Source organism: Oenanthe melanoleuca, chromosome 28 (genome assembly GCF_029582105.1).
Source record: "Oenanthe melanoleuca isolate GR-GAL-2019-014 chromosome 28, OMel1.0, whole genome shotgun sequence".
NCBI lineage: Eukaryota > Metazoa > Chordata > Aves > Passeriformes > Muscicapidae > Oenanthe > Oenanthe melanoleuca.
Genome location: NC_079361.1, coordinates 935,949 through 951,477, shown reverse-complemented (window position 1 = coordinate 951,477; position 15,529 = coordinate 935,949). Strand labels below are relative to the sequence as shown.

General features: G+C 61.4%; 4 protein-coding genes across 6 annotated transcripts; all 4 read right to left on the bottom strand.

Moving 5' to 3' along the window:
• Window positions 1-1,216: 1,216 nt before the first annotated feature.
• SMIM24 (small integral membrane protein 24) lies at window positions 1,217-2,435 on the bottom strand. The gene is given in 5 exon segments (XM_056512537.1): window positions 1,217-1,334; window positions 1,493-1,531; window positions 1,643-1,760; window positions 2,205-2,360; window positions 2,363-2,435. Coding segments are annotated over 5 exon segments (459 nt in total). The 5' UTR covers window positions 2,421-2,435; the 3' UTR covers window positions 1,217-1,246.
• Window positions 2,436-3,518: 1,083 nt separating this feature from the next.
• Window positions 3,519-6,182, bottom strand: SMIM44 (small integral membrane protein 44). Its single transcript, XM_056512538.1, has 2 exons — window positions 4,014-6,182; window positions 3,519-3,890 (listed from the first exon to the last, which is right to left on the bottom strand). The coding sequence occupies exons 1-2, from the start codon at window positions 4,252-4,254 to the stop codon at window positions 3,676-3,678; spliced, it is 456 nt and encodes a 151-aa protein (XP_056368513.1). The 5' UTR covers window positions 4,255-6,182; the 3' UTR covers window positions 3,519-3,675.
• DOHH (deoxyhypusine hydroxylase) lies at window positions 6,144-9,646 on the bottom strand. 3 transcript variants are annotated; one of them, XM_056512528.1, is made up of 6 exons: window positions 9,579-9,646; window positions 8,949-9,268; window positions 8,482-8,558; window positions 8,073-8,310; window positions 6,915-7,252; window positions 6,144-6,761 (listed from the first exon to the last, which is right to left on the bottom strand). In XM_056512528.1, the coding sequence occupies exons 2-5, from the start codon at window positions 9,220-9,222 to the stop codon at window positions 6,936-6,938; spliced, it is 906 nt and encodes a 301-aa protein (XP_056368503.1). In that variant the 5' UTR covers window positions 9,223-9,268; window positions 9,579-9,646; the 3' UTR covers window positions 6,144-6,761; window positions 6,915-6,935. The 3 variants fall into 3 exon arrangements, with proteins under 3 accessions (XP_056368503.1, XP_056368501.1, XP_056368502.1); XM_056512526.1 differs by having other exon boundaries at window positions 9,455-9,609; XM_056512527.1 differs by having other exon boundaries at window positions 6,144-7,252; window positions 9,455-9,607.
• A 943-nt stretch (window positions 9,647-10,589) lies between these two features.
• Window positions 10,590-13,277, bottom strand: LOC130264396 (uncharacterized). Its single transcript, XM_056512524.1, has 2 exons — window positions 13,035-13,277; window positions 10,590-11,892 (listed from the first exon to the last, which is right to left on the bottom strand). Exons 1-2 carry the CDS (start codon window positions 13,227-13,229, stop codon window positions 10,774-10,776), a joined length of 1,314 nt encoding a protein of 437 aa, XP_056368499.1. The 5' UTR covers window positions 13,230-13,277; the 3' UTR covers window positions 10,590-10,773.
• Window positions 13,278-15,529: the final 2,252 nt, after the last annotated feature.

Here is a 15,529-nt window from a genome sequence, read left to right as displayed (position 1 = left end):
TGTTTTGGTTTCTTTTTTTTTTTTTTTTTCCTTTTTTTTTTTCCCGTTTTTTTTTTTTTTCTTTTTTTGTTGTTGTTGTTCCCCCCCCCTCCCCTATGCAAAAAAGAGAAAAAAGAGACAAAAAAGAAGAAAAAAACAAAAAAGAAAAAACTGACACACAAAAAAAAGATTAAAAAATGAAAAGAAAAAAAAAAAAGACAAAAAAAGAAATGTATAAAAATTAAACAAGCTATGCTTCAACTCCAGCCCGCCTCCGCCCTTCCTTCACTGCCCCGGGGGAAACTGAGGAACGGTGCCCAATAGGGGAGAACAGGGGGGTCCCAGCGGAGGAGGAGGGCACTGGGGGGAGCAGAGCCCTGCCAGGCAGCGGGCACCCAGCCCCCAGAGGAGGGACCCCCCCACGACTGCTCTTGGCCCGGATGAGGAGGGGGACGGAGCCGGGACCCCGCGGGGCGCAGCCCCAGCCCCAGGCGGGGAGAGGACGCGTGGGGACAGGACAGGGGTGGGGACAGCCGCGGGTCACTCCTGGATTCAGAGCTGCTGCCACTTCCTCGGCTTCCAGACCTTGGCCACGGGACGTCACCACCTCGTGCGCGTGACGTCATCGCCCGGCGCTGTGACGTCACTGTCCTCACCCGTAGGTCAGCGTTGGGCGAAGCTGCGCTTCACCCCCGCAGTCCCCGCGGTCGCTGTCCCCAAGCGCTGCTCAGGACAGCCACGGAGGGGCGGACCCCCACCCCCCTCGGTGCTCCCCAGCCCCCGTGTCCCCTCCGGGCCCACCCCTCGGTCTGGGCTGGTCGGGCAGCGATGTGGCCTCGCCCTGCCGAGGTCGCTGAGGTCTGACAGCTCGGAACTTGCCATTGTCCCCTGCTCTACTGGCACCGGGAGCTGCCGGACAGGCCCCTCCCCAGCACGGTGACACAAGGCGCTTGACGCCGGGGTAGGCTGGGGAAACCTTTACTGGGCACGTCTGGGGAGGGGGCTGTCCTTATCCCCCCCGGCCGCGACCCCTGGCGGCCCAGGCTTGGGGGACCCCGTCCCCGGCCGCCGCCCTCCCCGCTCCTCTCCGGCGAGCGGCTGATCCGCGCCGGGTCTTGGTCAGAGCCGGGGCGGCCGGGGGTAGGGCGGTACCACTGCGGCCAAAGCTGTCGCAGAAACCCGGCGCGGATCCCCGCCCCGCGGACGGGGTGAGGGTGCGGCGCCCGTCGGAGGTGGCCCGGCGCGGGCAGAGGGGCACGGGGGGGACTCAGAGGGACGTGGCCTTGCTCTGCTGCTTGTCGTCGCTCAGCTCATCCAACTCCGCAGCCGGGTTGACGTGGCCGGAGCGCCCCAGCCTGCGGGACAGAGGGAATGCCGGTCAGCCGTGCACGAAGGGCACCACGGCACGGCCACCTCCGGCCATGCCAAGGGCACACAGCCACCATGGCACAGCCGGAACGTGGCCACCCTCGAGGGAATCCAAGCCCCGGTGCGGGGTGTCCCGGTGCGGTACCTGTCAGCTGCCAGGGTCTCCGGCTGGTCGTCCTCCTTCCTGCGAGGGGAGAGAGGCTGGACGGTGCCCGGGGACACCCTGCCCCAGCCCACGCAACCTTCCACACAGTTTCCCCCCTGGCCAGCACCCCCCACCCCGCGGCAATCCAACCTGTGCCTCCTGAGATTCCAGAGCCGGTTCACGAGCAGCATCAAGAAGACGATGAAGAGGAAGACGACGACGGCCGTGAGGCCAATGAGCCATGGCTGCAGCACCTTGGGGCCCGTGTCTGCATGGCCAGGGGACAGGAAAGGGAAAATATAGGGATGGGGACAGCTTCAGGGGAGCTCAGCTCCCCTGAACAGGACAACAGGACAGCTCAGGGGGAGCTCCGTCCTTCAGGGGATGGGACCCCCTCATGAGATGGGACCCCCCATGGGATGGGACATTGGCAGACACTCACTGTTCCCCCTTCCCCACTGTCCTTTGGGTACCAAGGAAGCCACCCCTGACACAGCTCACCTGTCCCCAGCACAGGGAGGAGCACTGGGGCAGCAGGTGGGTGTCTCCAGATCTTTCTGCTCTGCCCCCAAAAGGTTACTGTTGGAGCACTGGGACAGACTGGTCCCACTGGAAAGATCTCCCAGGAGCTGATCTGATGCCTGGAGGGGGCCTGGCCACCTCCCCAGGCACCCCAGGGCACAGCGGTACAGAGGGTCACAGGGGCACCTACCAGTCTGTCCCTGGGTGGTGGCAGCGAGGACAAGCAGGACCAGGAGCGAGAGGGGCTGCAAGGGCTTTGGCATTTTTGGGTGGAGGGCTGAGGCACGTCTGGATCCTGCTCCTGAAGGTGAGCTTCTGTCCCCTGCTGCTATCGTGCCTGCACTCTGCACTCAAGGCAATGGGCGCCTTTATTGCCCCAAGAGGACAAAGTGGCACCAAGCACCATGGCAACATGGCTCCTGTCACCCTTGGGAGATAGTACCACTCCCCTGGCTCAGGCACTGGCACCCCACAGCACCCAGTGGCCACCACCTCCAGGACCAGAGTGGCAAAGGACAGATATGTCCCTGTGCCCAGGACTGGTGACAACGCCCAGGGCAGGGGGTGGATGGAGACAGAGGCAGACAGACTGTGGTGGGGGGTGGGTGCCCAGGTGGAAGAACAGATGGGTGATTGGGTGGAGAAGTGCTACCCTGCCTGGATCCCCCTATCCCTGCTGGCAGGGCTGGGGCAGCAGGGAGGGATCCATGGGCCATCCTCATGGGATGGGGCAGCACAGAGGGGTGGGCAATGCAAGGCCACCCCCAGCCCTCCCCTGGGCACAAGCCAGCTGCCCCCAGACAATCCCAGGTGGGACCCCATCACGTCCTCAGGGAGTGAGTGCCCGCATACCGTCAGAAATACTGACAGGGTTAGCTCAGGGAGACCATGGCAGGGTGCCCACCCACCAGGGCACAAACTGATGCAGAGGGTGCCCAGCAGCACCCTAGGGAGGGACAGTGAACTTGGGCAGGGCCACTCTGCCTGTAGCAATTCTTCAAGGGGCAAAGAAGGAAACTGGTGGCACAAGCATCCAGCCTCAGCCTGGGTTTAAGACGGGATGCAGGTCCATACAACAGCCTCCATCCCCAGTGCCCTCATGCAGAACCCAAGTGAGGCTTCAGGGTGCTTTGTCCCCCAAGGCTGGTTTGAGGCCACCTGTGGATGCCACTGAGCATGGTCTGGCAGTGCCAAAGCACTGAGGGGATGGTGGGGGCACAGCCAGCATCAGCATCCAGCTGTCCATCTGTCTGTCCCTACCCCTCTGCCCACACTGACTTGGCCCATCCAGAGGTGTATCCACGTTTCCCTGTGCATGTGTGCACCTGTGTCTATGTCCCCTGCCACCACTGGCTGTGAACCCACACCATGGCTTTGCAGCCCCAAGCACCTGCCTTTATACACCCATGGCCAGGGCTGCCATGGCTGTGCCAAGGCTGTTGCCCCAGGCAAAGGTTGGGATGTCCCAGCCCTGCCATCCCCCCCACTGTGCTGGGCCAAGGAGTGAGCAGGACTGGGCCAGGTGGCTTTATTGGCATAACAGCCCACGAGGAGCCCCGAGAGCAGCATTGCTGGGCAGTGCCTATGGCCAGGGCCACACTGTGACCCAATGGTCAGGCAGGGCTGCAGGATCCTGCTTGTGGCAGGGCTGTCCTCTGGCCTCAGAAGAGCCTCTTCTTGGGGGAGTCAGCAAAGGAGACAGAGCTGCGTGGGGCGAGTAGCCCCAGGGGGATGTCTGTGCTGGGCAGGATGCCACTGCCTTCGTCATCCACCGCCTGCTCCACCAGCACCTCGTCCTTCTCCAGCCACTCTGCCTCCAGCGTGGTGCCTTCGGCCATCCCCGCCTTCTCCTCTGGCTTAGGCCCAAATGCCCAGTCTGCAAGGGCAGAGATGGAGCTGTCAGCAGCACCAGCCCTGCCACAGCACAGTCCCAGATGGGGGGGGAACCCCTGGCCCCCTGCCCACCCCAAAGCCCCACCCTGCTCTGGGTAGCACTCACCAGCAAAGTCGTGCACCAGGTCCTTGATAAGGTGCCCCACGATGGCATATGCCACCACCAGCACCAGCGTTGCTGCCATCATCAGGTACAGGACGTAGTGGGGCAGGCGGATGCTGTCCAGGGCAGGGGGCTTGTAGTCCACGTACAGCACCCCATCCTCCTCGGGGGGTGACTGCAGCAAGTGCCGTGGCCCCCACGCGCCCCCGGTGCCAGCCAGGGGGACACCCCCCGCCAGGGCCATGGCCAGCTATCCCTGCACCCCCACCCCGAGCCACCAAAGTGTCTCCCAGGCAGGGGACTGCAGGGGAGGAAGTGGCATCAGGGTCCAAAAGGCTCCTCAGCGCTGGCAGCTCACAGGGACAGTGGTGTCCCCATGGCTGGTGGCAGTGCCACTCACCCAGAGTCAGAGCTGTGTTGCTGAGAAGGAGCTTAGCACTTGCTAATCCAGGCACAGCCCAGCTGCCTCAGCATGGGGGGTGATCAGTGGGCTCCAATGTGGGTCAGGGTCCCCAAATCCCACCCCTCTGGAAGCACCACTGGTACCTCTGCCCCCCTGGGTGTGGGGAGTCACCTGCAGCTGGAGATCCCCCAAAGACAGGGATGGGGAGGGATGGCCAAGGTCTTTCCTCCCTCCTCTGGGCTGGGTTAAATCACTCAGCAGGTCCTGGATCCCTGGAGCCAATGGCTGAGATCCCAGAAGACACAGCACCCTGGGGTGGGGAGGTGATGGGCAGAGGGGATGGGGACACATCAGCCAGGGAGGCTCCCTGGCTCTCTGCTGTACAGTGAAGCAGCCCATGGCAAGAGGCTCTTGCCTTCCCAGCTGGCTGCCATGTGTCACCCCAGCACCCAGAATCCCCTGCCCAACACAGAGCAGCCTGCAGAGGGGTGCAGAGTCCATGCTTTCCCCAAAAGCAATCCCTCCCACACCAAGAGGGTGGAGAGTTTAGCCCAGGCCAGCAGCAGCTTTGGAGAAACCTCAAACCCTTCCAGCACAGGCTAGACTGGGAGGGCTGAAGGTGCTAGTGGGGTTCAGTACCAAGGCAAGGCTCAAGGCTCAGCCCTGCTCCACTCCAGCACTTACCAGCTCTGCTGCACCAGCTTACCCCTGCCCAGATCCCAGCCTCAGAAATGCATTTTGTTCCAATTTTCTCTTAGAAGGTGTTTAGGGGAGCAGGGACAAATGTTGGCATGGAATGATTGGGAAACAACCCTGCAAGGTCTGAGTGTGTCACCCGTGGAAAAGTTGGAGAACAAAGGGGCAGCTGAGGTGGTAACTGAGGTAGCCAAGGAGAAACAGCCTGGCAAACTCCAGGGTGCTGCAGCTCATGTGCCAAGAAGGGAACAGTGGAAGTGATTACATGGCCTGGGGGAAATCACGCATCCCACTGTCCTGGGGATGGATATTGACACAGGGATACCCCAGAGGCCAAAGTGCCAGCTGGGTCCAGCCCATCACCCACAGGCTACAGAGGGTGAGGGAAGGGGGACAAGCAACCCATAACAGCTGCTGATTCCAAACAGTGTGAAATCAGATGTCCTCAGTGCTGAGGAACTGCAGTCTGGAGCCCCTCGCCTTCCACATCACACACAGGTGACCCTACTCACAGTACTCAGGCATGTGTCACTGACTCCCAGTGTGTACAGGTCACCCAAACTGGTCACATCTTGACTGAGAGCCCTTTCTGTGGGATCCTGAACTGGGTCAGACTGGGCCATGGCCAGGGCTGCCTCTTGGCTGTGTCCCTGAGCACCAGAACCCTGGGGATGCTGAGCTGGCTTCAGGGACTAAGAGGATTGAGCCTGGGAGTGACTCACAGGGAGCCCTTGGACAAGGGGAAAAGGGATGCCCAGCAGTATGCCAGGCCCTGCAGGGTCCTGCAGTGGGACCTACCAGGGCACCTCAGACAGTTCACCCTCCTCCCCAAGGCTGGAGGTTTGACCTCATGCCATCAGGGACCGCACTTCCTGCTCCTCCCAATGTGGCTGGACTCAATTTTAAAAGTCCTTTCCAACCTCAATGGTTCTACGATTTCATTTTGGCAGCCCCCAGCCTCCCACCCGGAGCTTTACCCCATGGTGCTGGGTGCACTCCACACCTGGGCACAGGTAAATCACAGCTCAACTCACTCCAGCTTCCTGTGCCGATGCTTTATTCTCTGCCAAACCCCAAACCCCAGTGCCTAGGCTGGGCTGGCTGAGAGATTTGGGTGCCAGCAGCAGCCTCAGCCCTCCTGGCCCCAGTTAAACATGGGGGAAAGCCTAGGCAGGCTCTGCCTCACCCTGCCCACCCTAATGGCAGCGCCCTTCCCTGCAGAAAAAAACCCAGCTGAATCTTCCCAACTTTGCCATGAAACAACCCCCATCCTGGGGCAGAGGCTGCCACAGGCTCAGCTCCAGCCTGTCCCAACAGGAGAAGCCGAACCCACTGCGGGGGCGAGGGCCCCGGCTCGGCACCAGCACTGAGAGCAATTTCGAAGCATCCCAACACCATAGCCCACAAGAGCGGATTCCCAAAGCCCATCCTAGCCCCCAGCAAAGCTCAGCTGGGGAGAATGGAGCTGCCAACGTGGAAGCACCAATCCAGGGCAGGCCCAAGCCCTGCAGAGCTGCAGCAGGCTCTGACGTGCCAAGCAGAGCCCACCTGGTCCAAGCCCCAAGCCACGCTCCACACAGGCAGTGCTGATCCTGGCAGGAAAAAGGGGCAGATCCAGGAAACAGTGGTGGGGAGGCAAGTAGCAGCTCAGCCTGGATTTGGAGGGAAAAGGTGGTTGTAATTGTGCCAGAGATCAAACTCAGCCCCTCCTCCAGCTCTGCGCGGCAAGGCACGGATCCACACCGACAGAGGTGGCTGTGAAAGCGCCACTGGCAGCAGGAGAGGGTGGGAGGCAGCACACCCACCTCAGCGCCCCCAGTCCAGGCTCAGGAGGAGGCCTGCAGCTTGCAGAGCCTGTCGGCGTACTGGAACTGGCTGCTGTTCTCGTACTCGTACATGTCCAGGGCCACCTGGCAGCTCTCGCGCACCACGCGCTCCTCGTCGCCGGCGAAGGCGCGCAGGGCGCGCAGGCAGGAGGGCCGGGCGATGGAGCCCAGCGCCTCCGCGCACTCGTGCCGCACCATGGGGCTCTCGGCGCGGCTGCGCAGCGCGGCCGTCAGCTGAGGGACGCACGCCTCGTCCTGCAGCTGCCCCAGCACGTAGCCGATCTCGTGGCGGAACAGCGCGCTGCCGCAGCGCAGCCCTGCGGGAGGGGGGACGGTGAGCTGGGACGCCCCAAAATGCACCAGGATGCCCCAAAACACACCAGGACGCCTGGATGGAGCCCTCACCTGAAAGCTGGGGATGCCAAGGGTCACCACCCCAATCCCATGTCCCACCCTGCTCCCCAATCCCAACCCTGTCCCAGCATCTCCTTCGGTGGCAGCACCCACCCCCCAGCAGAGTTGCTGCTTCCCACCTGCCCAAGTTCTGTCCCACCACACAACGTTCCAGGGGATGGCAGCATGGCAGGGACTCCAGCTCTCCAGGACAAAGCACCTGGAGCAGGAGCTGACAGACCTCATCTTAAGGACCTCAACAGTCCCAGATGGCTGGTGAGCCTGATCCACTTCCCTTGAGCTGGGGGTGGGTCCAAACAGTAGTTTGGACTAGTTTGTCCAAAGTAGTAGTAGTAGTAGTAGTAGTAGTAGTTTGGCTGTAGTTTGTCTCTTCCCCACTCAGGGGACATTCCCTTCTCCAGAATTATTCCCAAACACTAGCAGCCCCTGACTTTCCAGGCCAGAAGAACAGGACCCCAAAAGCCCCAGGCCAGGTCTGACAATGGGTCAGACCAGCTGGTCCCAGACCACATCACAGCTGGTGCGCCCCCTCTCTCAGAGAAGGGGATCTGGAGGGTGGCAAGGGAGCTCTGGAACACCACAGACCACCCAGCACTCCGTAATGCACCAGGGAACAGCAGCCCTAGACACAAACATGTGAGAGCAGCTCTGGCAGTCCTGGACTTGGGAAGGGCTCATCCCAGATTAAGCCTGGACAGACCCACAGCAAGGACAGCCCCTCACCTTCTGCCAGTGCCAGCACGGCAGCCTGGCCCCCCAGGTTGCGCAGGGCAAACATGGCCCGGTAGCGGTCAAACAGCTCCTGGGACTCATCCAGGAGGATCTCCCGGAGCTTGGCCACGTCCGTCTCCTCAGCCGGGGGAGCAGGATCTACAGAGAGGTACGGGCTGGTGCCTCCCTTCTCCTTGTTGTTCTGCAGCCACTCCAGCCTCCTCACAGCCAGCTGACAAGTCTCTGCCACCTATGGGGACACGGACACGGCCCTGGCTGCAGAACAGCAGTGCCAGGAGAACCCCAGCATGCAGCAAAATGTCACTGCAATGTCCCCACCCACCTGCCAGGGGGGACCCGCCTCACCCTCGGAGGACAGCAGTGCTGCATCCCAGAGGAAATGACCCCTCAGGAACCTCACCTCGACCACAGGATCCTCAGAGTAGCGTTTCAGGATATCCAGCACGTCAGGGTTCCCAATAGCGCCCAGGGCTTCACCTGAAGGATGTATCAGGATGTTATCAGGGTGTCTGTACAAGAACAACCCTGCTGTGTCCTCTGGCAATGCCATGCCTTGTTATGAAGCACAGACACAGGCCTGACTGACTGATCCCAAATGGGGCAAATGTGGACACATGCTGGATTGACCAACACCAAACAGGACAAACACAACAGAAGCCTGGCCAGCAGGAACAGCAGAGCCAGGCCAACCTGTCCTGTCAGGTCTGGCAGGGGAGGTGGTGAGATGTTATGTGACTCAGGGTTTGACACCCAAGCCTGATCAGGCCCCCCACGAGCTGCTCTGTACAGTGGAGGAAGCACCCCCAAGCCCTACTTGCCAGCCAGCGCCTTCCCCTGCCCCCAGAGCCGCAGGAGCTGCCGCCGTACCTGCCTCGTGCCTGACCATGGGCTCCTGGGCCGTGTCCTCCAGCACGCGGATGAGCACCGGGATGGCCGCCTCATCCTGCATCTGGCCCAGGCAAAAGGCCAGCTCGTGCTTCAGCAGCGCCGAGCCGTCTCCAAAGGCGCGGCTGATCCACTCCACGGCCGCGCGGCCGCCCAAGTTCCGCAGGGTGAAGAGGGCTCGGAACCGGGTGGGCAGCGGCTGCGCCGTGTCCACCAGCGTGCGGCCGATGGCCTCCACCTCCTGCTCCGTCACCATGGCGCAGGCGGCTCTGAGCACACTGCGGGGCTCCTCGGTCACGCTCCTGCATCCAGGGAAGGGAGTCAAGGCGCACCCTCAGCCCGCAGCGGGTCCCGCGGCCGGGGGCAGGGTGGGCGGTAAGGGCTCCGGCCCGGCCTGTGTGGAGAACCTGACCCCGGGGCCGGGGCTGACCCCAGAGCTCGTGTCCGTACTCGGTATCACCGGATACCCGGGACGGACATAGACCCACCCCTGCCGCGACCCCGCCAGACAGAGCCGCCGGGCCAGCGGAACCGGGTCCCGAGAGGAGCTGCTGGGGCCGGGGGATACCGGGGGGTTCGGGGAGCGCCCGGCGGCGGCAGCGCCGCACTCACCGCGCACCGCCATCTTGCTGCTCCTCCACGTGACCTACCGCCTACCGGCTGCGCATGCGCACTGTGCACGAGGTGGGGGCTGGCCACGAGGGGGCGCTGCCTCCCCTGCAGCTGAGGGCGCGGCCGGTCCCGCCACCAGGCGGCGCTGCGGGAGGCGCAGGGCGGGACCATGGCCGCGGCAGGCTCGGCTCCACCCGGCCCGGCCAGCGACCGGAGAGCGGGCAGCGCCACAGGGACCCGGGAACCGAGCCACAGACCCTCCGGAGAGGGAACGCGGCTGCCAGGCTGGGAAAACCCCCGCCCTGGCAGTGCCACGCTGGGCAAACCCCTCTGGAGAGAGGCTGGAGATGCCAGGCTGGGCAAGGCCCACCCGGGGAAGGGCCTGGGGGTGTTCCAGGCTGGGTGAAATCTCACCGGAGAGGGTTTGGGCAGTGCCAGGCTAGGCAAACCCCCACCCTGAGAGGGACCTGGAGTCAAGACTGGACAAAATCCCTCAGCAGAGGAGGCAGTGGTGCCAGCCTGGGCAAAATCCCACTTCAGAAGAGCCAGGGGTGCCAGGCTGGGCAAACCTCTTCAGAAAGGGGCTCGGTGTTCCAGGCTGGGCAAACCTCTCTGGAGGGAGCCAGGTGTGCCAGGGTGAGCAAAACCCCTCTGGAGAGGGGCTGGGAGTGCTAGGCTGGACAAACCCTCAGGGCAGCACAGCCCTGAGTTTGTGGATGCAGTTCAAGTCCAGGCTGGTGTCAGCCCTTTCATGTCAGCCTTGGGTTGGTCAGCCCTCACACAGGGTGTCAGCCCTGCTCAGCCTTTTCCTTCCCTCTCCTTCCTATGCATGTTTACACAGCAAGTTTCAAACCTTCAAAGCAGTTTTGCCTTATTTCAAGGCTCCTGCTGATTTTGGCCTAATGGAGAGGCCTTGAGACAGAGGAAAGGGAGATCCCAGCAGCCTCCCCCTCCCAGCCCTAATCCCCACTGTACTCCAGCAGCACACAACACACCACCAAACAATTTAGATCCTGGGAGAGAGAATGGGCATAAAATACATTCCACTGCCTGAAATCTCTACAGCAAACCCAGCACAAGCATGACACGGCCACCCCTCCCCACCCTGGGCCTCCCTGGTGCAGCACCGAGTCAGTTTGCCAGAGTCCACAGTGAGTCCGCAAGCAGAGATGTGCAGGCAGTTGCCCCTGGTCCATCAGCCCTCCCCACAGCTCTCGAAGTACTGGCACATCAGCTCACGCACTTGCTCAGCCCGGTTGTCCTCCATGGCAGCCGGTGCAGGCTGGCAGGGCTTGGGCAGCTCGGTGGGCTCGGTGCCCTCCAGCCACTCCTCATTGAAGGGGTTGTCGTGGGCCTCACAGACGTTATGCAGGATGCAGCAGGCGAGGACAAGGGTGGGCAGCAGCTCCAGGCTGCAGTCATCACACTTGAGGAGGATCTGCCAGCGTGCCTTGAGGCGCAGGAAGGCATTCTCGATCACGCTGTGGGCCCGCTTCAGGCGGTAGTTGAACTGCAGCTGGCGCTGGGTGAGGTTCTCATCCTCCTGGTAGGGCTTGAGGATCCAGTCTTGCAGGGGGTACGTGGCATCCCCCAGCAGCACGTACTTCTGTGCCTTCCCCATGAAATGCTTGGGAGGGTTGGGGCACAGCCGGCCCTCCTTGGCCAGCACCCACAAGCTGGAGCTCTCCAGGACCGCGCTGTTCTCCATGCTGCCTGGAAAGGCAGTGGAGACGTCCCAGAACTGTCCCAGCCCATCCACGGTGGCCTGTGTGAGGATGGAGTGCCAGCCCTGGCCGTTGCAGTAGTCGGCGGTGAGGCGCAGGGGGGGGTGGATGGGGATGTGCAGGCTGTCCAGTGCCCCGATGCAGTGCGGGAAGCCCCAGCGCGTGCAGAAGATGCGCACCATGTTCTCCAGCTCCTTCTCATCAGGCAGCCGGAGGTAAAGCGGCTTCAGCAGCAAGACGACAGCGTAGCTCACCTCCCGGACACAGCTCTGCACTGTGGAGGGCCCCACGCCGAAGAGCGGGCTCAGAGTCTGGTACTCCACGTTGGTGGCCAAGTGCCACAGGGCCACAGCCACCCTCTTCTCCAGGGGCAGGGTGGGGTGGAAGTGGGCGCTGTGGGGAGCCAGCCCAGGCCGCAGCTGGTTGCAGATGTAGAAGAAAGTCTCCTTGGACATCCGAAACTTCTCCAGCCAGTCCTGGGGCCCAAACTCTTTCAGGACCACCCGCTCCCACCAGTCCGTGCCCCTGAGGCTGGGCCAGGCGCGGGGGTAGAAGCAGCAGCTGGTTCTCCTCCGGTGAGCGATGAGGAGCTGCAGTGCAGGGGAGACACAACAGCAGTGTGAGACAGCACCTCCCTGCACTTCACTGGGACCCCCTTCTGAAGACCACCCAGCTCAAGAGACTTGCTCAAGGCAGGAGGATGGCCAGTGCCAGGTGGTCCCAACTGGTCTAACACCAGTCAAATCTTCTTGTTCCTGCAAAACGTCACTGCAAACCCACCAGGCAGTAGGTGTAACTCCAGACAAGATGCCTAGGTGTTGCAAATGGAGTTTTCTGGAAAAGCCCCTTTTTGGGGTGGCACTCCCTCTGGGGGTTTGTATTGTAATGAGCACTACTGGATTTCCACAGGGAACTGTGGGCTAAGTCCTGATTTGGAAGGGGGAGAGAGCACCCCTCAAGGGCGGGAATCATGATTTGGAAGGGGAAACTCCTGGACTGCACACAAGAATTATTTTTCTGTTATTAAATTCTACAATGCAACTTTAAAAAGAGGCTTTAGTCACCTTCTTCAGCCACTTCCCAGGACAGCAGGTTCCTTGTGTTCCCCCCCTACCTTGTCCTTGCTGCCAGGGATCCCTTGTATCCCCCACTGCATCCCCCACCTTTGATGTCAGCCTCTCCTTCACATCCCCATGTCCTCTGCATCTACCATCCTTTGTATCCAGGATCTCATCCTGTGTCCTTCAAGTCCCATCCTTTGTGTCCTACACAACCCCCACGTTCCTCATCCTTTGTGAGCTCTATGCCCATGTGTCCTTCCAGTCCCACATTCTATGTTTTGAGTCCCACTCTTTATGTTCCCCTTGTGACTTGTGCTCTCCATCCTTCCCACCACGGTCCTTTGCATCCTGCACCCCCACCCACTGTCCATTTTTTGTGTTCCTGTGACCTGTGTTCCCCGTGCCCCAAATCCCCCACGTCCACGTGTTCCGTGTCTCACGTCCCCCATCCTGTGTCGCCGTGATGTCCCCCGCGTCCCCCCATCCTCCATGTCGCCGTGACCCCCGCGCGTCTCCCGTATCCCTTTGTGACCCCGTGACTTCAGAGCATCCCCGGTAACCCCCCCCCCCCCCATCCTTTGTGTCGCCGCGATCTCCACGTGTCCCCGCATCCCCGCACCCTCCGTCCCCCGTGACCCGGTCCCCGCGTGCCGCGGCCCCGCCCCGGTCACCGTCATGAGCCGCTTCTGCCGCTGGCTGTAGTAGTGCCGGAGCCAGGCGCGCCGCTGCGGCCCGTCCCAGCCCCCGGCGCCGCTGCCGCTGCCGTTCCCGCTGCCGTTCCCGGTGCCGTTCCCGGCCATGGCCCCGCCGCGCCGCCGCCGCCGCCGCGCCAGCGCGCACAGCAGCACCAGCAGCCGCTCCCGCATTTTCAAATCGGGAGCCGGGGCCGCCCTGGAAGTGATCGGTGATGGGGTCACGGTGGCACCGTGGGGCGGGACGGGGCGGAGCCGCTCCGTTCCGTGCGGCACGACGGGGCTCTGCACGGCACCGCATGGATATCCTGTCCCTGCCAGCAGCTCATCGTAGAGACATCCCCATACCCACCGCACCGCACCGGCCTCCCCATCCCCACAACACCACCATCCCCATCCCCATCCTCATCCTCATCTGCAGGGCACAACCATCCCCATCCCCACAGCATCACCATCCCCATCCCCATCCCCATCCCCATCACCATCCCCATCCCCATCCCCATCCCCATCCCCATCCTCACTGCAGGGCACCACCATCCCCATCCTCATCTGCAGGGCACCACCATCCCCATCCCCATCCCCACAGCACCACCATCCCCATCCCCAGTGCACCACCATCCCCATCCCCATTCCCATCCCCATCCCTATCCCCATCCCCACAGCACCACCATTCCCATCCCCATCCCCATCCCCATCCCCGTCTCCATCCCCATCCCCATCCCCATCCCCATCCCCATCCCCCTCCCCATCCCCATCCCCATCCCCATCCCCATCCCCACAGCACCACCATTCCCATCCCCATCCCTACAGCACCACCATTCCCATCCCCAACCCCATCCCCATCCCCATCCCCGCCTCTCTGCACCATTCTGCACAGCTCTGCCATCTCCATCCCCATCTCTGCCACCACCATCACCAACTCTCACCAAACCACACCATTCCACCATCACCATCCTCATCACCATCCTCATCCCACCCTACTGCCTTCCTGCCTCCAGGCTGGGCTGGAAAAGGGTCACTAGGCTCAGCTGCGGCGAGGACTGGCACTACAGAAACAAGGAAAACTGCAACAACAAAATCCCAAATCTGCCTTGGATTTGCAGGAAGGCTTGAAAAGGCTGGGAAAAGCTGGAAAAGACTGGACTCACTGGGTTCAGCTTGGGCAAGGACTAGCACCAGAGTGGCAAAAGGCCCAACCACAGACAGGCAGTGACAGTGCCCTGATGGTGCCCAGTTAAAGGAATAACATGAATGTGTCTTTACAAACAGACTGTGTGAATCTGCTTGTAGATAAGAAAGTAACAGGAGAAACCATCCGTTTCAGAAAGTGTTGCTCACTCACTTGGACTGCTGCTCAGACAAGGTCCTGCTAAGTTCCTGAACTTGGAGGAGAACAAAGACAATAGAACTATGAATGTCATATGCTAAACAAAGGGGGGATGCATATTAGAGGGGGACATACAGTAGGCAATTCAGTAAGTTTGTACCTTCCAAGTACCTGAACCAGTGAAGAAAGGGAGAGGGTGATGTGGCCAGGAAAACTAGGATAAAAAGGAGGCTGCACCCCTCAACTGTTTGAGAGACACCATGGGAAATGCCCCATGGCCTCTCCCTTTGTTCATGAATAAAGTTACAGGACTCTTCTGTCTTCTTTTTGGACATAAACCTCCAGTATCATATTTCCACACACATGGGAGTAATGCCAAGGGCCTGGATAGTACCCCAAAAGTGGTGCCCACTCTCCCAAAGTGTGTTGGATTTCCGAATGTGCCATGGCCAGGCAGATCCCACAGGTCTCCTGAGACAATGGAGAAGGTGGGGATGCCTGCAGGAAAGTTCCTCATGGCCTGAGTCCAGGATCTGTTGGATGGAATCATCTGGAGTTATGGAGGCACCTTGGGCACCACAGGGTCAGAAGGAGCCAAAGCTGTTGGAGAGTGTCCAAAGGAGGGACCCGGAGCTGGGGAAGGGCTGAGGAGCAGCTGAGGGCACTTGGCTCGTTCAGCTGGAGCAGAGGAGACTGAGGGGAGACTCCTCGGGGGCTGCAGCTCCTGCCGAGGGAAGGCAGAGGGGCAGGGGCTGAGCTCTGCTCTGGGACAGGGCCAGGAGCCCAGCAAGGGCTGGAGCTGTGTCAGGGCTGGCATGGAGCTCAGGGAAAGGTTCTTCCCCCCGAGGGTGCTGGGCACTGCCCAGGCTCCCCAGGGAATGGTCCCGGCCCCAAGGCTGCCAGAGCTGCAGGAGCGTTTGGACAGCGCTCTCAGGGATGCTCAGGGTGGGGCTGTTGGGGGCTGGGCAGGGACAGGGGCTGCACTGATCATCCATGAGGGTCCCTCCAGCTCAGGATATTCCAAGAGTCTATGAATGATTCTGTTCTTTCTCAGGGCTGCAGTTATCAGCTGTTTCTTGTTGAAAGTAACATACAAGGGAGCCTTAGAGAGAGACTTTATTATGTGAGGTGGAGCTGTCAGGGAGTC